Consider the following 25,033-nt stretch of genomic DNA (forward strand, 5'->3'; position numbering starts at 1 on the left):
CTTTATAATATTCATTAAGTTTGATTTCAAGTAAAAGTATAAATGACTAAATAGATATTAATTACCTAATTATTTTCTAATGATCATAATAAAACTAAAAAAATATGACAATATTCCATAAGTTACGGCCTACGTAGTGATTTCCTAAATTTTGTTGATACACTCTACCCAAACAACTCCTAAGTTTTAAATACTCAAACCTCACAAATCAACTGACTTATTCAGGCCGGGCTAAAAAATCATCTTCTTAAATTAGCTTCAAAAATCTTAGTGCAATCCTATCAAATCACGAATTAGGATATACTGGCCCAACGAACCTAGCCAATGGCTCTAATTACTACCAAAAAGAAAATATTCACTCCAACACTTGCTCGACTCCTATACTTCTCCCTTGTGAGTTCCTTTCATGCTTCGTTTTGTTTCTATTCTTTTTATTCTCAAATTAATTTTTGATTTGATATATCTTTTGGTTTCACTCTAGTTCAGATATTACCATAGATACTTTGTTCCAAAAAAGCGTTCTATTGTGTTATGATAGGTATCTATGATGATTGGTTTTCTGATTTTAGGTTTAAATTAACTTCACATTATTTTTATTTTTATTCTTTAAATTATTAGAAATTATCATTTTACAACTCTAAATTGTATATCCCACCACAACCACGATATATGTGACGTGTAATGCATCTTTTCATTTTTCAAAGAAAAAAAGAAATTATTGTGATGTTCGTGTACTTAGCATGTGTGTTTCCCCACATGCAACAAGAAATAGAAAAATATCTTTGTCATAAATTTTAAATTGGATGATTTTTATGTAAAAACAAATAGAAAAGTGATTTTGCATGGTAAATTTAAAATTGAATAGCTATTGATTAAAATATTGTTGTAGGAATTACTATAAATATGCTTAAATAGAGTAGGATGATGAGAAAAAAAATAAAAATAACAACCATAAAATTGATTAATTGTCTTTTGCAAGTTGGTAGACATACATTTTTATGTTAAAAAAATTAACATAGTTGAAATTATTTCTTTCATATAAACATTTCATCATGAAAACTATCAATAAAGTCGGGAGAATTATGGCAAGGTGGGGATTTGATAGTACAAATATAAATGTTGTTGATCAAAATATCTTTCAAATATTGAACGAGTTTTATACTTTCTATTACTATAATATTAATATAATGTACAAAAATATTAAAGTATTGCATTATTAGTTGTAGAGTCTAATTAATCAATTAAAATAACTATGTATATTTGTAGGAAGTTCGGATTCACCATTAAGGGGTGCTTTAACCCATTAGGGTAATAAGTTATATATAAACACACACATATGGTTTGTAGTTAGAGAAGGAAGAAAGATAGAGAAAATACGATAGATATAGAGAATATGGCAAATAGCAACTACGTTTTATTAATTATTCTTTCTTCAATAAATTAGAATTTAGGTTGTGATATAGGGATTGCTTCAACATATTGTGACAACCACCACCAACTAGTAAAATTCAACCGCGGTTCATTTTATTTTTCCAACTTTCGCTTCTGCTAAAAAAAGAACAAATAAGTTTTCTTTAATTTATGGATTACGTATATATGTTATCTAATAAGTTTTAGATTAATGATGATGACATAAAAATCAACTAGGAATTAAAATATATATTGATATCTATAAAACAAAATCTGCAAAGCATCAAATGTAAGTATGCAACCATGATAAGAATTGAAATTATATATACACTCCAAGTTGAATGAATAATATCGTTAGAATATTATTATGGAAATCAATATGGTTATGCTCAAATAAAATAGGAAAATGAGAAAGAATATGAATAGTAGTCATAAAACTGATTAATTATCTTTTGCAAATTAATTGATATGAAATTCGATCTTGAAAGAAAATAAAATAGTTAAAAATATTTTTTCATATAAACATTTCATCATAAAAACTACCACGAGGACATTTTTTTTACAGCAATGGGAGGACTTGATTATTTTGTTAAATATTATATTTTACTTTTGCCACTTTAATTTGTTTAAAATAAATAATTAAATATTCTTAAAATGAGAAGATATTTTTTATAATTTATTGTTTTGTAACGATTTTAACACCTTTATATTTGTAAATGACAATAATTAATATATGGTCAGTTAATTCCTAATATTATTGGATTATGTCAGTAGTAACATACTTTCCATGTGTAGAAAAAAAGAGAAAAAACATATACAATTCAAAATTATATTAAGTGGATAGTATAATTGTTAGAGTATATAAATCATATACGCAGCAGAAGTATAATACATGATCACGAATTACATAATAACATATAATATAATACAAGGAAAAAACGAAATTCATAATTCACTAATCTGTTGAGGATTTTGCAGAACTCGTTTAAGCTTGATGAATCTAGAACTCCGATCTTCTATTACTTCCTTACTAATTCTTTTTTCACCAGAATCTAAGCAGTCTGAATCGTGGGAGTGACCTCAGTACCTGCCAACCCACTCAGAAAAATGAGTACTTGCTGGAGAGTCTTCACATTCATACGGGGAAGACTTGCTACCAGAGGTGAACCCATGATTTGAAAATTAAACTCTGGGTGCACCAATATTATTAAGCTAAAAAAATCATACAATTCTCGTACTTTGTACCAGCTAGGGGTGGGTGTTCGGTTCGTCGGTTCGGTTTAATCAAATTTCGATTTGGTTATTTGGTATTCGATTTTAGAAAAGTGTGCACCATATTTCAAACCAAATTAGTTCGATTTAGTTCGGTATTTTTAAATCGGTTTTTCGATGTGAATAAAAATAAAGAGGGAATATGATAAAGTAACAATTGTTATTCACTTCACACTTCAAACTTCAAAGTAACAACTAACAGTCTAACAATAAAAAGTAATAACATCAAAATAGTTTTATTTAGGCTGGGTGTCCTTTACTGTTTGGAAGTGTAAATGATAAAGTGTGCCCTTTACTGTTTTGTTTAGGCTCCAAAATTTAAAAATTGAAATGGGCCAGGTAAAGTTAAAAATTGAACTAGGTCAGGTAAATATTTTGAGTCAAAATATATAAGTATTATTAAATAATATAATTTAAATATTTTTAAATTTATTTAATAAAACTTCGGTTCTTCGGTGCACCGTAATTTCGAGACCCTTACACCGAACTCCGAATCGAAGAACCGAAGTTTCAAAAAAAAAAAGAACCGACACCGAATCGAAGAACTGAAATAGTTCGGTTCGATTTGGTTTTTCAGTTTTCCGATATTTATGCCCATCCCTAGTACCAGCTGCACAAAATACCATTTCATGCTTTCCATGGGGACACTTTAATTATATTTAGTTTCTACAAGTTTCTTAAGATAGATACATATATATACATGATTTTTTTCGAAGTTAATGTGTGCACGTGCACTCCCACATAAACATGTGGGTCCGCCTCTGCTTTCTACCCCGATGAGTTAGGCAAGTATAAATACTACATAAATAATATCATGTTTGATTGTTGGCTAAGAGGTAAGATGCCTTACGAGGACTCATTCTCACTTAGTAGAGTCATTCCTTCATTACTAGGTTATGAGTACCTACTGTTCAGAGATGCTTTCAAAGTAGGAAAGTTAACCAAGTTCTCCTGTCTAGTTTAGATAAAGCATCCCCTTCACCCCACGACATCTAATTGGACACAACTTATTCTATTCTATTCCTAAAATAGCGGATTAACCAAGTTTTTCTGCCAAATTTAAATAAAGCACCCTTATCGCCTCACGTCATCTAATTAGGACACAACTTATTCTATTCTATTTCTAAAGTAGCGGATTAACCAAGTTGTCCTGTCTAGTTTAGATAAAGCACCCTCATCGCCTCACGTCATCTGATTACGACACAACTTATTTTATTCTATTCCTAAAATAGCGGATTAACCAAGTTCCTTTGCCTAATTTAAATAAAGCACCCTTATCGCCCGTCGTCATCTAATTAGGACATAATTTATTCTATTCTAATATTCCTAAAATAGCGGATTAACCAAGTTCTCCTCTCTAGTTTAGATAAAGCACTTCTCATCGCCCCCACGTCATCTGATTACGACACAATAGCGGATTAATCAAGTTCTTTTTGCCTAGTTTAGATAAAACACCCCTTATCGCCCCACATCATCATTTGACCAGGACACAAAACTTATTGTATTCTATTCCTAAAACAGCTGATTCTATAACAATATTCTTTATTTTTCCAAAAACAGAGCACTCGTGATACATTCATGCATAAAATAAATACAATGTTTGATTAATAATTTAAAAATTCTCATAACTAATATATGTATAAATTATAAAAAAAAAAATCTATATATTATCTTTTTACAAAATAGAAAATGAAATAATTATACATAAATAACTGAACCTTTCGTAACTAGTATTTATATAAAATAATATATAAATTTCTTGATAACTAATATACGTATTACTAATACTCATAATTCTATCGACTATCAAACGAACTCACTCTTTCCATATCTATATGATCTATGTTTGACTTCAAAGTTAAGTTTTGGTGAGACAAAGGCCGGGACCCACCCCATACACTGCTCACCTGGTCTAACTAGGATATCCTAATCAAACTCCTTATCAACGCCTACTGTAAAACCCTTGAATTTCAATCAACGGTGTATATTGCAGCATCGTTACGCACGAAGACCGACCCTAGATTCCCTCTAATATGTATCTCTCTCTATTTAGCTCATAAGCCGACTTTCTCTCTGTCTCTCCTGCCTCATTTTCTCTCTCTAAAAAAACCATACCCTCCTGATACTAAGAGAGAGAAAGAGGAAGTGTGGAAAGATGAATGGCGGCGACATGAATCAACAACAACAACAGCAGTTGCAGCAACAACAGCAGCAACAGTGGATGGCGATGCAGCAGTATCAGCAGCAATGGATGGCGATGCAGCAGTATCCACCAGCGGCGGCAATGGTAATGCAGCAACAGATGATGTATGGTCAACAGTACATGCCCTACTATCATCAACAACAGCAGCAGATGATTCAGATTCAGCAGAACGGAGGCGAAGATAACAGGACGATCTGGATTGGCGATCTTCAGCAGTGGATGGATGAAGGTTATCTTCATACATGCTTCGCTCAAGCTGGAGAGGTTTTTCCTTTTTTTTCTCTCTCTTTCTTTTACATTTGTTTAGTTAGAGTTTCTTTTCCAATGAAATTAAGCCGAATTCATAAACTGGATCGGTCCCGAATAGCTTGAGATTGATATATAGTTTCTTTCTCTTGCATTTGCTTATATAGTCTTTGGAATGAAATTAGCCTGAAATGAGCGGAATTTATAAAGCGGATCCCGAAAAACTTGAGATTGAGATATAGTTTCTCTCATAGCTCTAGGGAATGAGAAGAGCATTCATAAGGTCGATGCTGATTAGATGCCGATTAGTTTCAAATTGAGGTATAGGTGCTGGTATATTTCAAGTGGACTGAAATAGGGTGGAATGAACAAAGGATTCATAAAGTTGATCCTGGCTTGTTTGAGATTGACAATTGAGATGTAGTTTCAGCCATATTTGTGTGTGTTGTGAAATGGACTCGAATAAAGAAGGATGGATAAGGTTACAAAAGTGGATTCTGACTAGTTTTAGATTGAGGTATAGTGGATTGAAAATTTAGAAAGTAAACCTCTAAAACCTGCACGATTTCCCATTTAATGTGCCATTGACCGTGAGCAAGACGTTACCAGAAACGAGATTCCATTTGATGGGAAAATAAGCTACTGAGATTCAAAGAATGATTCGTTGGATTATGTGGTATCCCCCCCCCCTCCCCCCCCAACCTCCCTTTTGGCCATCTGTTTGAATGGAGACTCAAAAGTTGAACATGTAATTTTTATCGGTAAACTAAGAATGTCTTGCTGCTTCTACGATAATTAGGATTTGGAAGAGTTAAATACATTTTACTACCTTCAAAAAATTCACACATGATTTTAATTGGGGATGCAAATTGGTAAAAATGATAAGAAAGTGTTCATGTGGGGTTTAATAGCATAAAACTAGTTCATCGTACTCCAAGCTGCATGTGTTGATTTTTGTTTAACCTAAATGGACGTCACCCTTCCTTGCACTGTAAGGTACAAATCAGATTTGGTGTATGCTTTTGCCCATACTTGGCTTGAGCAGGCCCAAGGCCAGCTAGAGGGTGAAGCCGCTAAAGTGAAGCTTTAGGCCCCAAAATTTTGGGGGCCTCATTTTTATTTTTCATTAGGTTTTCGGTAATGGTATTTAGCCCCCTCAATTAATCCGAAGTCGTGTCAGGTAAGGCCCATTAAATGGAGGAGGGCTTTCTAGAAAGTTTTTTTTTCTATTTCAACACTCGACCCACCTTGATACCTCTTATGGAAAGAGGGATCTTGTCCATCCCGCCACAATCATTTATAGTGGGGCCCTACTTTTTTACTGAAGTAATAAATTTATAGGTTAGTTTTTCTTTTAAAGATATTTAATATTTCAAAGTAGAAAGGTAAAATATTTGACAAAACTAGAAGATAAATTTTAGTTTTGTGATTGATGTAATCGTTTTAACAAAAATTGGAGAAGGAGAATAAATTCCTCTAAACCGTTATCATGAATGCAAAATTTGGGGTTATTTACATTCTACAATTGCTTTTTTTCTATAATTTCATGCGTTGGCTTTAGTCGGCCCATACTTGGCTTGAGCAGGCCCAAGGCCTGCTAGAGGGTGAAACCGCTAAAGAGAAGCTTTAGGCCCCAAAATTTTGGGGGCCTCATTTTTTATTTTTCATTAGGTGTTCGGTATTAGTATTGAGACCCCTCAAATAATCTGAAGTCGTGTCAGGTAAGGCCCATTAAACGGAGAAGCACTTAATAGAATTTTTTTTTTTTTGTCTTTTTGAAAGGCTCTGCCCTGATACCTCTGTTATGGAAACAGGGATCTTGTCCACCCACCACAATCATTTATAGTGGGGCAGTATTCTTTTTACTCAAGTAGTGAATTTATAGGTTAGTTTTTCTTTTAAAGATATTTAATATTTCAAAGTAGAAAGGTAAAATATTTTACAAAACTAGAAGATAAATTTTAGTTTTGTGATTGATGTAATCGTTTGAACAAGAATTGTAGAAGGAGAATAGCTTACCCTAAACCCTTATCATGAATGCAAAATTTGGGGTTATATGTTTTTTCTAAAATTTCATGCGTTGGCTTGAGTAAGCCTATACGTGGCTTGAGCAAGCCTATACTTGGCTTGAGCAAGCCCATGGTCGGCTAGAGAGTGAAGCTGCTCAAGCAAAGCTTTTGGGGCCTCATTTTTTATTTTTCATTAGGTGATTAGTATTAGTATTGAGACCCCTCTATTAATCCGAAGTCGTGTCAGGTAACGCCCAGTAATTCCCATTACATGGAGAAACACTTTCTAGAAAGATTTTTTTTTCTATCTCAAGGCTCGGTTCTGATACCTCTGGTTAAGGAAAAAGGATCTTGTCCATCCACCACAATCATTTATAGTGGGACCCTATTTTTTATTACTATTAATAAATTTGTATGTTAGTTTTTCTTTTGAAAGATATTTAATATTTCAAAGTAGAAAGGTAAAATATTTTACAAAACTAGAAGATAAATTTTAGTTTTGTGTAATTGTTTGAAAAAAAATTGGAGAAGGAGAAATAACTTCCCCTAAACCGTTATCATGAATGCAAAATTTGGAGTTATTTACATTCTACATTTACTTTTTTCTGAAGTTTCATGCGTTGCAACAAGTTAATTGAAGCATCAAAAAATTATTGATAACTTCTTGAATTAGTTTCTATTACCCAAGATCAACAATGTGTCAGGGAAGATTAAATGGTTTATAAGAAAATTATTAACAACTTGACATCTCAAAAACTAAAAATATATATTTCAAATAAAAATACATATGATTATTTTTTTTTTTAATAACAAGGCCTTTCATTGAAGTTTGGCTTTAGGCCACCAATCTTATTGAGCCGACCCTGAGCTGGCCTTACCATGCTCTCCTGTAGACCTGTTGCTTGGATGGGGAAAACAGGGGTCCAATGAGAATTTCCAGAAGATTTGGAACACTACCCCCGAGCAATTAGGGGACTGTATTGCTTGAATGAAAACAACAATTTTTTGAATACATAAGTAGAAGCATACTTAGTCTTTTTGAACACAAATATATTGCATTGCTAGCTTTTTGGTGCAATTTGTCCCTCACACATGATGTACATGCTATGCTAGATATTAGTGGGGATATACACAATCTGCAGTTATGTGTTTTTTGTAGCACAGTCTTATGTATATCAGAAAAGTGAGGATCTATTATTATACTTACATATGATGGGTGAAAAGAGGGGATTGATTGGAATTTTTTTGAGTGTATAGCCACCTAAGGCTCTGTCACATCATGCAATAGAATGGGTGGTAGATATGCTAAGAGAATGAAAACCACTGTGAGAGACAATTTTATATAGTAATTTGTTTTGATAGGTAATTTAAGAAATCTTGTATAAATAAAAAAAATATAGTAGAAAATTCCTCCTGAAATACCACTTTTGAACTAGGTGCCATGTCAAAATAAGCATGGATTATGGTGTTTAATCAGCTAGTGTAATAGCAATGATCTGCATAAGCTCTCTTGGTTGATCACTTATCATAAAACATGCAGGTTATTTCTGTGAAGGTCATTCGAAATAAGCAGACTGGTCAATCAGAGCGTTATGGGTTTATTGAGTTCAATACCCATGAAGCTGCAGAAAAAGTCCTACAGAGCTACAATGGCACCATGATGCCAAATGCAGAGCAACCTTTCCGCCTAAATTGGTCAGCCTTTAGCACTGGCGAAAAGCGTGCAGATGTTGGTGCTGCTGCTGGTTCTGGGTCTGATTTATCGATTTTTGTAGGAGATTTGGCCTCTGATGTCACTGATACAATGTTGCGTGACACATTCTCCAGTAGATATCCATCTGTGAAAGGTGCAAAAGTAGTAATAGATTCGAACACGGGTCGTTCAAAAGGCTATGGCTTTGTTAGGTTTGATGACGAAAGTGAGAGGTCTCGAGCCATGAGTGAAATGAATGGCATATATTGTTCTAGCAGGGCTATGCGTATTGGTGTTGCTACTCCAAAGAAACCATCAGCCATGCAACAATATTCTTCACAAGGTACAAGATATTGTATCCTGTTTTGCTGCAAGTCATTTACTATACTGAGTATACTACATACCTAATGTGATCCCACAAGTGGGGCTTACACATACCTTACCCCTACCTTGTATAAGGTAGAGAGGTTGTTTCCGATATATACTGTACCGAATATAGTGAATCAAATTACCATAATTTCTTGTTGTCCATAGTCCCTCATTCTTTATTGAATGAGCTATTTTCCACAGGGTCATTCTAATCATTTTCTCTACTATGTGGACATTACTATATATCTTTCACTTATTATCCATATATTGCAGTTTTACTGTCTTACTTTTCCATTAACTCTGGAAGTTAATCAACTTGATCACTGATCAATGTAATAGCATATTTAATTTGAAGGAGGCATTATGTCTTTTACCTGGATGAACAGTTTTGACTATCTTCTGGTAGTTATACTTCTTACCTATGTGCCTACATTTGTTTTTGTTGTCAAAATATTTGGATCTTATTCTTCTATTTTCTTCTTGAGGTGTTGGAACTGCTGACACTCTTTTTCAGCTGTAATATTAGCAGGTGGACATGCATCAAATGGTGCTGCAACCCAGACTTCCCAGACTGATAGTGATTTATCAAACACAACAGTGGGTGCTTCTCTCTCTTGTGGAAATTGGTCCTAGTTACTCAATTAGCTTTCAAACTTCTGATTTACTGTGTAGGTTTTTGTGGGTGGACTTGACTCTGATGTTACTGACGAAGAACTCAGGCAGTCATTTAGCCAGTTTGGCAATGTAGTTTCTGTGAAAATTCCAGCTGGAAAAGGATGTGGTTTTGTACAATTTTCAGAAAGGTAATGTGCGATATTGCTAAACATGAATAACTGATATTTAGAAATTTAGTACAATGTATTGGTATATAAGGCAATGAGAAGTGACTGTCACGACTCAGGAATAGTGGGGACAGATTGAAGTCTTGGAGTTCCCTTTATTTGGTCTGATTTGATAGAACCTACGAAACTATCAATGAATGAAAATGGTTGGAGCTTTTAGGCTGGTAATAGTTTAGTATTTTCTTAGTGTTTGGTTTGGCTTTATTTGTGATACTTGAGAATCTGCAACACCTCTCTACCTCCTCGAGGTAGGGGTAAGGTCTTTGTACACTCTACTCTCTCCCAACCCCACTTATGGGACTACACTGGGTTTATTGTTGTTACTTATGAATCTGCAACCTCAGTTATCAGGGTAACATACTGATCATAACATATGAAACAAGATATATTCCTGTTAGCTAGCAACTGTATTTCTGAGAAAGAAATAGAGGTTCACAGATTGATGAAGAATATATCTTGGTTACTAAATTTGAATTGTTTCAAAATGGAAAATTCTATGTACTGATTTTTTCCGTGCTTGAACGAAAGGAAAACATAATTTCTAAATCCAGAAGAACTCTTCCTCTGGGCTATGAAATGGCCTTCTAGTAAAATGTCATTTATAACCAACTTGAAATCACCCGAAGAGGTAATCAACTAATCATATTATCAGAACCTAGCCAACAGTTGAAAATGAACTTGCTGCATGAACTCACTGATAAACTAAAGTGATGTATATAGTCAATTTTTGTTGTTACTACTGTTTCTGTGGAGGCAGGGGATGGTCAGTTGAACACCCTTCGCCAGAAAATTATACTGTGTATATAGGTCAAATATTACTTTGTATACATATATATTTAATCTTGAACACCCTTGAGGTATTTTGTGTCGTTGTCACTGGATGGACGTAGTGTTGATGTTGCGTAACCTACTTGCATGTTATGTTCCATAGGAGTGCAGCAGAGGATGCAATAGAAAAATTGAATGGAACAGTTATTGGAACTCAGACAGTTCGTCTTTCCTGGGGTCGAAATCCAGCAAACAAGCAGGTATGTACCAAACCGAATATGTTTTTTTTATTAAAGTAAGCTGTCCATTGGTAAATCAATTTTTTAATGGTGTAACCAAATGAATTTATAATTTATTTGGTGTCTTACCTTTCCTTTTTGACTACATTGGATGCTTTCTTTTACATAATCTCACTGGTTCTGGAGGATGTGCTGTAAAATAACGACCGACTTGTAAGATTATAGAAGGCTAGTTTTTACACTTCTGTGATCTTTGTTTTGTAAGTATTACTTGACTACTCCTGGAGTATTCCTCTGTTGATAATACAAGTTACCTTTCTCAAAAAAAAATAAAAAAATAACGACCGGCTCATATTAGTATTACTCTTGGATTTCCCCACTATGATGTAATTGAAACATTTAGAGCTCAAGAGTGACATGGTTTATGCACTTTTTTAGTAGTTGACCTATATTTTTGGATTGCAGATCTAGTTTATACCTGGAAATGATTTTCCTTGGATCCCAGGGAAGTGATTTTCCACTTATCTTTGGAAAACATTTCTTTAGACTAGGTATTCTGTGCAACAAAACAAGAGAGGGAAAATGTTTGGGGTCGATTTTCAAGGGCACAAGGAGGAGTCACTAGAGTTACTTATGCAAATAGATAGTTGCAAGCAGGCTAGAAAGATGGAGAATGACTCCATTATCAAGAGGCCTAGATACAAGGGGAAAAGGGAGCTCTAAAGGCTCACATCTTTTGACATCAATTTCAAGAGTGATGGAAAAAGGGAGAGGGGAAAAGAGGACAAGTTTTTACGATGGAAGTAAAACTTGTGTCCTGGAATGTAAGGGGCCTAAATAGTGGGGAGAAAAGAAAATTTATGAAGAGCTTAATTCTCAACTGGAATGCAGATATAGTTTGTTTACAAGAATCTAAGCTAGAGGGGGAGGTTAAAGATATGATAAAAGAATTATGTGGTGCAAGATGGGTCAAGTACGCCTGTCTTCAAGTTAGTGGCACTAGAGGGGGACATTCTGATGATGTCCATCATGGAGAGGGTAAGTTCTGGAAACTGGCTCATACACTCTTACCTGCAAATTTGATGGTCTGTTTATAATTGTCATATTACAGGAGTATATGCTCCAAATTGCAAACTAGAAAGAGAACAGGTATGGGAGGAAATAGGATGGTGGGCGTCTTTTGTTTTCACTAGGAAGCCTGATTACATCCTGGGATGTAAATTGAAGGCCTTAAAAGGCAAACTGAAGGAAGGAAAAAGGAGTGGAGCAGCACAAACTTAGGCAATCTGGGAATACAAAAAGTCCAAATACTGAACCAGTTAGCCACTGTAGATGCTGTAATGGATAACATGACTTTAACAGAAGCCGAGGCACCCTTGGAGGCATCTCTTCTAATGGATTATGAAGAACACCTAAAAAATGAAGAGATAGTATGGAGATAAAGATCAAGGGCACTTCGGCTGAAAGAGGGGGTCAAAAATACCAAATATTTTATAAAGTGACTAATGCACACAAAAGAAGCAACAATATTGACCAACTGATGATTCAAGAGGAAATTTTAATGGATCCACTGAGATAAGAGGGGAAATTACTGGTTTTTATCAGAAGTTGTATTTAAAAAACAGAGGTTGTAGACCTTCAAGTAACTCGATCAATTGTCCAGTGATCATTGAAGATAAAAGAGAAGCTCTACAAGGGGAGTTTGAGGAACAAGAAGTGTTTTCATGCTTGAAGATGTGTGCAATGAACAAAGCTCCTGGTCTAGATGGCTTCACAATTGGGTTCTATATCAAATGTTGGGATGTAGTAAAAAAGGATATCATGGAAACCTTCAAGATGGCTTTCATAAAAAACAGACAAATAGTGGATGCTATCCTAATTGCATATCAGGCGGTAGATTCCAGAATTACTCTAGGGATGGTAGGAATTTTGTGCAAATTGAATATTGAGAAGGCATATTACCCATGTAAATTGAGATTTTTGCTGAAAATGCTCTCATCTATGGGCTTTGGAAGGAGGTGGGTTCATTGGGTAAGATACTGCATCTCCATGGTAAGATTTTCAGTTCTTATCAATAAATCACTGAAAGGTTTCTTCCCTGCAAACAGGGGTTTGAGGCGCGGGGGGTGGGTGTGTGTGTGTGTGTGTGTGTGTGTGTCCTCTGTCCCCTTTTCTCTTTAACATAGTCATGGAGGGTCTAAATAACGTGATAAAGGTGGCTAAAAATAAGGACTGTCTCAGTCTCTCAGAGGTTTTGAGGTAGCCACAAACCAAACCTAAGTCAAAATGCCAACATGGAAGTCACACACCTCCGGTATGCGGATGATACCTTGATCTTCTGTGATGTGAGGAAGGGCATTTTGATCCTAAGATCAATTCTAGTGCTTTTGGCAGGAATTTCTAGACGGTATCAGCCGGAAGAAAGGCAGTTGTTCCCAATCAATGAAGTCTCTAATATGTTGGAGTTGTTTGGAATTTTCAGAGGGGATGTAGGCTCCCTGCCTACTATATACCTGGGATGCCTTTAGGTGCCAAGTCAAAGGCCATGAGCATCTGGAACTCTGTGATTGAAAAGTGTGAGAAGAAGTTAAACTAGATGGAAATCTGAGTACATCTCTTTAATTCTGTTTTGGATGCTCTTCCAACCTACATGATGTTTATCTTCCCCATTCCTGATGGAGTGATACAAAGATTAGACAAGATTAGGACAGATTTTCTTTGGAAAGGGATTAAGGAAAATGACTCACTGTTCAGTACTTGGTCAAATGGAAAAAGGTTCTTTGGGTAAAGAAGAAGGGTCTAGGAGTATGAAATCTGAAGATGCAAGGCAAGACACTTAAATTGAAGTGGTTATGGAGATACTCACAAGTGCCTCAAGCATACTGGGGCAAAGTAATTAAAGCTAAATATGGAGAGGAGAACAAATAGATGACAGAGGAGGTATCTACATCCTATGGTTTGCCTTTTTATTTTGACAAGGTCATTCTATGGTGTAAGGGCCCGTTTGGCTTGGCTTAAAGACAGTAGCTTTTTAAAAGTACCGTTTCCTGATATGTAAGCTTTGACAGTACATCAGCATATGAGCTTAGCGGACAGTTGGACACACAAGGATGGAACATCCAGTTTAGAATAAATCTCAATGACTGGGAAATTGAAACTGTAACAGGTTTTTCAGCATCAACATATGAGCTTAGTTGACAGTTGGACACAACAAGGATAGAACATCCAGTTTAGAAGAAATTTCAAATTTCAATGACTGGGAAACTGAAACTGTGATAGAATTTTTCAGAGATAGCAAAGGTATGTTTTAGGTGAACTCAACATAGAAGTTTTTGAACCAAGGTGGACGGCAAACACCACAATGGCCATGGAAACAAATCTGGAAAACAAAAATCGAAAATCCCCTTCAAGGTGGCATGTTTCACTTGGCTGTTGGCAAGGGACGCAATCCTGACACGAGAAAATCTCAAGAAGAGGAGGTTCTCTATGTGCTCTAGATGCTATTTGTGTGGAGAAGAGGCTGAGACAATCATCCATCTATTTTTACAGTTTAGGATAACAAACCAACTTTGGAGGATTTTTATTAGCCTCTAGGGTCTTGTCAGCCATCTGTTTTTACTGTGCAGGAGGATTTTTATCAGCCTCAGGGGTTTTGCTTAGACTATGCCTAACAAAATCACCCACCTTCTCTACTATTGGGAAGAGATAGGTGTGAGAGCTTCAGACAGAGATACATGGAGGATTGTCTCGGCTTGTATCTGCTGGACAAGATGGAGAGAGAGAGAGAACTACTAGATGTTTTGAGAGCAAAAATTGTGATCTCCAAAAGATCAAATTGAAATGTATCAGAGTTCAGACTTTTTTTCTTTCTGGTACAAACAGATGTACCTAGAGGCTATGTTGCTTGGAATCTTCAAATATGTCAATGGTGCGTGTCGGATTCTTCAAAAATAGTGTATTTTTGGAGAATCTGACACGAATGCGATGCGACATTGAAAGTAAAGAGTATGCGCAACTTAGCCTAGAGGAGATACTGAATCAATTATAGAGATCCTAGGCTCTTGTTAGATTTTAGATTCAGATACTGGTTTTAGTCAATACATACAAACGTTTCTTTCTCAAAAAAGAAGAAAAAGAGAAAATAGTAGAACATTCTCTTAACATCAATCACACCCTATACCACTAGACTGAGAACCTCCACACATGTTGTGCCTCTTCATTCATTTGACTTCTCCATCTTTATTTTTAATTTCCTTCTTCTACTGCTCTAGGTTATCCTTTTTATTCTTAGAATGAAAAATACAATTTCAATATTATGAAATACAAAGCCTTTAGTTTACCACAGTTGACTTGATTATATATAGTCTCACTCAAATTCTGCGAGAAAAAAATATTTTCTCCTTCCCGATTTATGTGATACACTTCGATTGGGCACAAAATTTAAGAAAGAAAGATTTTTGAAACTTGTGGTCCAGAATAAACTATACATATTTGTGTAGCTATAGATAATCTAATTGAGAGTAAAATAAGAAGTTTTTGTCGTACTTAGAAAAGGTTGGTTCTGAAGTAGGTGTCAATCTGAGAAGAAAAAAATATTATTTCTAAATATAAAAAGTATGATTGTTTTTGGTACAGTCAAAAGTTGAGTGCATCACATAAATTACGATAGAGAGAGTACTAACCAATTAAACACAAGAAAGTATTTTGCGGAACCGCTCAATGCATTAACCAAATACTGTGAAATAAGTAAGAAAACAATTCCCGGAAATCATTTGCTGTAGAAAACATTCTTCTTTCCAACCAAACAGACACCCAGTGAAGCTTATAAAATATTTGCTATATATACAACTTATACTTGCTCTGTTTTTGCAGTTTAGAACCGACTCTGGTAGTCAATGGAATGGGGGTTATTATGGAAGGCAGAATTATGGTGGTTATGGGTATGGCGCATCGCAAAGTCAAGATTCCATGTATGGTGCTGGAGCAGCTCATGGGGCATCCTCCAATGGCTATGGGAATCATGAGCAATCAGTTAGCTGAGCTATAGTTGATTGTGCCATTTAGTTAGAGTTTGGATAAAAAATATTTTCTCTTTGAAGTTTATATTTGGGGGTGATTTAAATTGGTTTACAGGTTAATACTGGTTGATGAGGATTTGTGACAGGATTTCTGTTATGCTTTGATGGTTGCTAAACTTATTTGTCTCATGTTTCCATTTCCTTCTCTATTATTGTCTCTGCTCAGCATTTTATCTTAGGTCGACTTCGTAAAGTCATCAGGGTATATGATCAAGCAAGGAGTAATGGAGCAGTGTGTTGAGTTTGTGTGCAAGCACAAATATGACCAGTGGTATGTACTGCGGCAGGTTGATCCATTAGGATTGATTTGACATAGAAGATCATAGTTTTCCACGTGGAATTTGGTTGGTTATAGTTGTCTTTGTTTGGTGAGAACCAACTTTAGTGGAAATTTTACAACTTCAGTTGGGAAGGAAAGAAAACAGAATAGAGACTCAATTCGAGCTAGAAATATTCGCTTTAAGAGATGATTACTATTATTACTTGTAGTAAATAAGTCTGGGCCAAACTTAAAGTAATGTGACAGCAGCAAGTTTACAGTACACGTGATTCCTTCAGTAATTTTGCTAAGGTAAGAGAATTGCATCCAAAGGTCAAGAACCAGTTTTCCCTTTACTCCTTTTAGCGAGAAAGTGATCAAATTGGTCCTTAATGTATGGGTTTGATTTCATTTGGTCCTTAATATATGAACTTCATGGAAATGGTCCTTTATGTATCATAAATTGTGATCAATTTGGTCCTTAACCCTAAAATTAATATATTTCTTCTTTTTTTTGCTGTCAAAATACACGGAATATGTAAAAGATGCGCTCGTTCAAGACCTTCCTTCCTCTGTTTCCAAAAATTCCAAAAGGGCACATTAATATTTTTTTAACCAAAAGGGCAAAATCGCTCTTAACGGAGCGATTTTCTCTGACAAAATTGACGCCGTTACTCCTTTAAAAAACATAAAAATTGTTGTTGTGATTTTTTTTTTTAACAACGCTTCCCTAGCAACGTTTAAAAAATAGAAATAGCTGCTATAGTAGCCATTTTCTTAAAAAAGTTTTAATTTTTTTTATTGAAAATTCCCGAAGCGAGGACTGCTTAAAAAAATAATAGAAAATCGCTTCACGTGTAGCGATTTTAGTTAATTATTATTTTTAAATAATCGCTGCCAAGACAGCGATTTCAGTAAGAATTATTATTATTATTTTCCAATTGCTGCTAGCAATAAAAAAGTATACAATAAAAAATTATAAAGTAACTCAATTGGGAAATTTTTTCTACTGAAATCGCTGCCGTGGCAGCGATTTCCCATTATTTTTTAAGCAGTCCTCGCCTCAGGAATTTTTAATAAAAAAAAAAATTAAACTTTTTTAAGAAAATGGCTACTATAGAAGCTATTTCTATTTTTTAAACGCTGCTGGGGCAGCGTTGTTAAAAAAATTTTCACAGCAGCAATTTTAAAGAAAAAAGAAAATTTTTTTTGGATCGACATCGATTTTTATGTTTTTTAAAGGAGTAACGGCATCAATTTTGTCAGAAGAAAATCGCTCCGTCAGGAGCGATTTTACCCTTTTGGTTAAAAAAATATTAATGTGCCCTTTTAGAATTTTTGAAAACAGGGGAAGGAAAGTCTTGAACGAGCACATCTTTTACATATTCCGTGTATTTTGATGGCAAAAAAAATAAAAAATATTAATTTTAGGGTTAAGGACCAAATTAATCACAATTTATGATACATAAAGGACCATTTCCATGAAGTTCATATATTAAGGACCAAATGGAATCAAAGCCCATACATTAAGGACCATTTTGATCATTTCCCCCATTTTAGCCAACAAACAACACGTCTAAGAAAGCAAGAGATGTTTTCATTTTATCTCTGGTGAGCTTCTTGGCCTTTGTACAATCTGAATATTCGCCGGTGTATATAGGGGCCTGCCAACAATGGTTGAAAGAAGCTGATAGGATAGTGGCAATTGCCAGGCTAACCTCAAGTTAACTTTGCTCAGTTTTCTGATTGTGAGTTGTGACCATTGATTCCTCAGCATTGTTCCTATTATTTTGTAGTCTTTTGAGGATCCTTCAAACAAACCTCTAGTGCTCTGGAGGTTGTTCTTGCTCCAATTGATTTTATTTTTGAAAAATCAAATAATTTTATCAATTTTGTATTGTGAAATAATATACTATACCATTGTTATGTTACCACCAGAACAAGGAACATAGACGGAAGGTACTGTTTGTTTGAACAACAGGTCCAACTTGCATTTGCTCTTCTTTAGGACTTGCGCCATTCTCAGAAATTGGTCCATTTTGAATCAACAGGTCTAGCCGTGTTCTAATCATTGTTTTGACTGAGGTGCCTTCTGGAATGTTGAGACCCTTGAGACGAAATCAACCGAGTTTCTCTATTCACCAGATCAACTTCGTGATCGTTGGGATCATGCAAGAGCGGGTTGTTGTTGACATTGGTCTCCACCATTATTTCTGATGAGTCATTTAATCAGTTGATTCTTCAGCTTCACAAATGCAAGATATTTAGCAATGAACAATCAGAATCAATATAATATCACAATTGTTCTTAGCCCCATGGGCACGTCAAACTGTTTACTCCAAAATAGTGTAACGTAATTTAAAGAACATATGGATTGAATTGACTGAAATAATGATCGAATGAATCAAAGTAAATAAATATAAATAAGAATATGAGTAAATAAAGTCTGATCCCACAGGAATCTTTGATGAAGATAATTTTGGAGTAGCTTTTGCTTTGAAGAATAGCAAAAATTTGATAGAAAAAATAAACAAGAATCTGTTATAAAATAAAGTCAAAATACTAAAATCATATGAAGAGAGCAAACGAAAATAGAAAGTAGAAATAAGAGTACTAACTATTTTTGGGTGTATCTTTTCATTATCATTTCAATACCCTTTTATAGGCAATATGACTAGGAGTAGTCATATTGCTATAATAGCATGGTGATGTTATCACCACAAATACATATTGCTATAATAGCAATGTGATGTTATCAATTGACATCCACAAATAAATTATTTACAACACTCTCCCTTGGATGTCCATGTAAGCGCACAAACTTAGTAAAAGTTCAAGTATATATATTCGTTTGTAATTCTTTGGATGTTCATGTCTTGATTTACAATGTGCCTAGTTAAAACCTTACTAGGAAAAATACTAGTGAAGGAAAAAGAGTACACATATCTTGTAATTTGTAATACACATTGGTAGCTGCCTCATTAAAAATCTTACCAGAAAAATTCGATGAGAAAAAACTCAGCTAAGGAAAAAAGAGCGCAACGCGTATTATACTCCTCCTGATTAAAACATCACTTAACAACTCAAAGATGACGCATTTCAATCTTATATCTCGGCTTCTCAAAGGTTGAAGTTGATAATGCCTGGGTGAATACGAAGTGTTAAACACAGGCTACATCCTTCTTTTGAAGATAATGAATAAGAAGGAAAACTTTGATGAAAATATATTTTGTTCAGTCTTCTTTGATGTGTTCTCCTCTTTGTTGAGCTATACATGCATCAATGCCTCATATAATGTTGTTGGAATATCTCTTTCCAAAGAAATGTCATATATTTTCTGGATGTGTTGAGTTATTGATATTCATCAAATACATTCTTGGCAATCATTCAGTTCGTGATCTTGCCGCCGTAGACAAATTGCTTGTTTGACTTGTTAGTAGCAACAACCAAGTATTGACGGACAATAGGGGTGTACATGACCGGGTTGGTTCGGGTTTTTCAAATATCAAACCAAACCATTTGTGTATAATTTTTAAATTTATAAACCAAACCAAACTAATAAAATTTGAATTTTTTTGGGATTTTCAATCTCGGGGTGGTTTGGGTTTTTCAAATACCAAACCAAATCATTGTGTCGAATTTTTAAATTTATAAATCAAACCAAACTAATAAACCTCGGATTTTTTCAGATTTTTGGATTTTTTCGGTAAAGTTTGCATACAAACATATAATTAACTTGTGCTCCAAATATTTCTTTAGTCCAATCAAAATACAATTATCTAAGGTGTTTCTTAAAAAAATAACACAAAATATGAGATGAGTACTGATGACACAAAAATATTCAATAAAATATAATAATGAAGTCATCATATGAAATCAATATTGCAAAGTCATAATGAAAATGATCATAATTTAAAACTACTAAATCATGCTAAAATAAATTTAATAAGTATTAGTTACATTACTAAATATTTAAGGAAAATTAAAATTAGATTATGTATTTTAACTGTCTAAACCAATGTAAAACTAAAGAACAAATATTCAATATTATTGTCATTCTTAGCGTTGAACTGATTTTCTTTTTGCATTAGTATTAATTTGATTTTGATTTAAGTTTTATTATAATTATCAACATCTATGAACTATAATCTTTATATATTAGACCATTCCGAATTTTAAGTTTTAAACTTGAAATAATATATTAAAAGATAAAAACTATGAAAATGGTATAAGAAATATTTTTATGTATAAAATAAAATTTTAAAATTACATATATAATGTCGGATTGGTTTGGTCTCGGGTTTTTTTTTCCAATACCAAACCAAGTCAAACCAAACCACTAGTCGGTTTTTTTTTCCGGTTTGACTTGATTTGCGATTTGGTTCGGTTTTGTTACACCCCTAACGTATACTTTCAATAAAATTCTCTCTTGTGGAATGATTTGGTATGACAATATTTCCACATAAAAACGAATAACTTTCTTGAGATCAAACTTCATATAAACCAAATAATTTTTTGTAATTTCATAATCAATAAACCTTGACATGATTTATCAGAATAAATAATTTGTATCAATATTTGATTCACTCTAATATCTCCATTTAATAAAAGTGATGTTATATTTTGCATGCATATTAATAAAATTTTAATATACTATGAATAATAATAGCAGGATACATAAGTGCACCAATCGCACTATGACATGGTATATTGTAATCATTTTAATGAGATTGAAATTGATCTTTATGTTAAGCGATCTCACAACTATTGGGGTACTATTAATGGAATCGCATTAAAACCTTTTTAATCCTTCATGATTTTTCATATAATATTTACTGTCTAACTAGACATGATAATCATTCATCATGCATATTCAAGTTTTTCATATATTGTCAAATTGATAGCAACCTCATTGCATCCACCTTAGGAGAATACATCTCCATTAAACTTAACAGTTTTTTTTTTTTTTTATTTAAAATACATCTCCACACAATAATGTCAAGACTTTTGTGAAAAATCTTTATATTTCAATGCACAAGCCGTACTTTATATTTTATGATTTTACTTATCGCACAATAATTCATTTGTAGCCCACTGACATTATATCTTGGTATATGGATAAAATAAGTCCAAAACATCACTTTTTTCAAGTGAAATAAAATATACTTGAATTGTATTTTCTTTGGCCAATCATTTATCTGCCAATTCTCGACAAATTTAATGTCAAGATCCTCATCACCATTTATAATTTTGAGCGCTATATTACATTAAAAATATTGTCAACGTTTTATTTGCTATCGATTCTGATACGATGTAATTTGTCGAGCACTCTTTATTTTATCATTTTCAGGTACCTGAACCTTTGACAAGGTTTTATGAAGTGATATGTCATAGTGCTCTTTCTAAAGCACCCGCTTCATTATTATGAGCATCTTGATCATTTGCTCTTTTTCTTCTTCAAGAAGTTTTATCTTTCGAATCGATTAATCTATCACGCTTCAGGTGTGTCATAAATTATGTTCTTTAAAGACTTTTCATTAGAGCATTTATAACTGGATTATAACATAGGGTCAACGAATGCGTCTGACAATTGACTTAAATTATCTCTTCAATGAGGATCATACCAATGATAATTCATTATACATAACTTATTTTCCAATTGCTTATCTCCCCCTAATATTAGAGAATCTAACATTCACCCAACCTTATTTGGGGAGTCATCTTTGTGCATTGCGTAATAGTGGAGCAATGAAATAATATACCACACATTTAAATTTTTAGATGAGAATTATTTGATTCCTGACCTTGAACCAATTGTGATAGGGGAATCTTGTTGACTTGATACGTATAAGTGTTGCTACACTTACAATAACACATCTCATACCAAATTTCTTTTGGGAGTTTTGTTCTCATAACCAATGGTTTAGTTATAATTGGAGGCATATAATTTCTGCTTAAACAACTTGGATATAAACCAACATCATCAATATAATTTTATAATTTGAATGATTAAACAATTTGAGCAAACAATCTTTTGCAAAAATCAAATTGCAAGTTAATAATAAAGTACATGTGACCATAATATAGATGCATCTATAATAGTAAATGGTCCACATGACGGGTGAACGGATCCATATTCACCTTTTTATACATTTCAAAATTTTAGGAGATACAATCTCAACTTTTGCTAGTGCAATGATAATTTTATCACGAGAACAAACAACACAAGAGAATTCTTGAAGAATTTATATTTCTTCAAAATATATACATATACATATATATATATATATATATATATATATATATATATATATATATATATATATATATATATATATATAAAACCACATGAATTCTCATTTATTTTCATATCATATTTGAACCGATATTTATTTAATAAGCTTCTAATTTATTTTGCATGTGATTCCATCATCATGCCCATATTTAGTTACCACAAACAACATGAAAACATGGGTAATCTTTCAAGTAAATATTTATAACTCACTTTGATTATGTGAAGATCTTAAATCTTTCCATATTTTATATTTACATTATAATTTTTTTTTTTGCTATTTCTTTGAAACTTAAAAAGTTTTTTTCGAGACTTACTACAATTTCAATATCATGAGCAATTTTATTTCTTTGGGTAGTAGCACATTAGTTCACCAAAACTCACAATTAACACTGGATACTACCACATATTTCATAATATTATTTTTGTGGTTAACATCTCTTTCAAGGAGAAATTTATATCGTTATTGTCATGGTCAAAATCATTACAAGCAAAACTTGTTTCTTGATTTACTTTTGTCATTAGTATCTCCTCCCTTTTTATTTAATATCTGACAAAATAATTTTGACGTACATAGATATATAACTAATGACAATTTTTTGTGGCCAAGAATTATTTTCTTCTTTTGCCCTTTCGGTAGTTCATAATAAAACGTATCACAATATTTGTGATGTACTAAAAATACTTGACCAGTGACCATTTATACTAAAATAAAATTTCTTTATTTCTCTCTAATTTCCCATAGGGGCGAGTTGTGGTATTTATTAAATCATACATGAGTATGTCCTTATTTATAGTTTTCATCATCTCTTGCACATTCACTTTCAAGAATGGTCCAGTTTTCATGATACTTACCACAAGTCACATTATCTTCAAGGAATTGACTACAATCATATATACATGCTTCATAGTTATTCTTTTCATTAGAAGTTCATTGCCATGCTTTGAAATTTATAATATTTATATGACATATCTCGACATCACCTTTGAAAGGTCAAGTGCACCTTCACATTATATTTCTTTATTTTGATGGAGGATTTATAAAATCAAATTAGTTTGCACGGTATTCATGTGCCCAATACTTTTTATAACAAATTTGATGACAAAAATTATCTTCACTCTTTGAAGGACCATTTTGAGAACTCAAAATGTTCTTTCTTTTATAAGTAACACAATGATGACTATATGTTTTGTCCTTTGACACACTCATATTTATTTATACAATCACAATAGTGATTTTGTCATCTTTCAAATTTATCATGTACTGCTACCACATTCATTTTAGAGAATGGAGAAAAATTATCTGCTTGCTCATTCAAATTTATCGCGTGCCCAATAACTTTTCATCAAGAGTGCATTAGTTTGCTCATTCATCATTATATCAATAATATATTGCATTGGAATTTGAACCAAATGCTTTTTCTATTAGAAGGCTTGTTGGTCATATTTAGTGGGACTTGAACCCAAAATCTTATCATCATGGTGCATCGAAACTTTAAACGACGTCTTCCCTTTTGGTGAGATGAAACTTGAATCCACCGTCTTAACCTCAATCAATGGCATTATATACAATCCAAAATAAAATTTACCCTTGAGCCTTTAAAATATCGTCACTTTGTTAGTTATAGCACAAATAAGTTTAGTCATAATAACACTTCAAAAGATCATATGTAAATTATTATCATTGCTAAACAAAACAAAGTTGATCCTCATAGGTGGCTCCGAATACTAGTTTTCAACTTAAAAGTTTTATGAATAATTCACTTATTGAAAGATCAACAAATTAATTTTGGCATAATACATAAACATGACCCTTAACTTGACGTCAGCTGACAACTATGACCTTTAACTTTGGATGCGCACAAGTAGGCACTTTAACTTGTATAAAATTGAACAGATAGACACATCCGTCCTAAATGACACCCTACATGGAAATTTTGTGTCCTACGTGGCGTCCTACATATATTATGCCATGTAGGACACATGTGCCTACTTATTCAATTTTATACAAGTTTAAGTGTCTACTTGTGCATACTCAAAGTTGGAGGGCATAGTTGTCCGCTGAAGCCAAGTTAAGGGTCATGTTTATGTATTATGCCTATAATTTTCAACATTAACTTCATTTATTGCTGGTTAAGAAAATTTCTTTCTTCAATTGTAATTCGAAGATAAAGCAACTAGAGGTAAACACTAATCATCACAATAAATAAAATGATACCTCAAAATTAAAAAATTAAATAAAAACTTGATAAATGGACATAATAAAGTCTATATGTCAAATTGTCTCAACGACATGTAGGTTATATGTTAGCATATATTTTATAGATTCTAGAAATTAACATACTCTTTTGGT

General features: G+C 33.4%; 1 protein-coding gene across 3 annotated transcripts; it reads left to right on the forward strand.

The window, feature by feature from the left end:
• Positions 1 to 4,750: 4,750 nt before the first annotated feature.
• On the forward strand, positions 4,751 to 16,258 carry LOC125823798 (polyadenylate-binding protein RBP47-like). Of its 3 annotated transcripts, none has more exons than XM_049503175.1 (6): positions 4,751 to 5,149; positions 8,681 to 9,176; positions 9,717 to 9,799; positions 9,875 to 10,005; positions 10,976 to 11,072; positions 15,924 to 16,258. In XM_049503175.1, exons 1-6 carry the CDS (start codon positions 4,838 to 4,840, stop codon positions 16,089 to 16,091), a joined length of 1,287 nt encoding a protein of 428 aa, XP_049359132.1. In that variant the 5' UTR covers positions 4,751 to 4,837; the 3' UTR covers positions 16,092 to 16,258. The 3 variants fall into 3 exon arrangements, with proteins under 3 accessions (XP_049359132.1, XP_049359133.1, XP_049359134.1); XM_049503176.1 differs by having other exon boundaries at positions 9,729 to 9,799; XM_049503177.1 differs by having other exon boundaries at positions 9,732 to 9,799.
• The last annotated feature ends 8,775 nt before the right edge of the window (positions 16,259 to 25,033 follow it).

The sequence above is a fragment of the Solanum verrucosum genome, unplaced genomic scaffold (assembly GCF_900185275.1).
Source record: "Solanum verrucosum unplaced genomic scaffold, falcon-dt-bn FXZP01000237.1, whole genome shotgun sequence".
Taxonomy (NCBI): domain Eukaryota; kingdom Viridiplantae; phylum Streptophyta; class Magnoliopsida; order Solanales; family Solanaceae; genus Solanum; species Solanum verrucosum.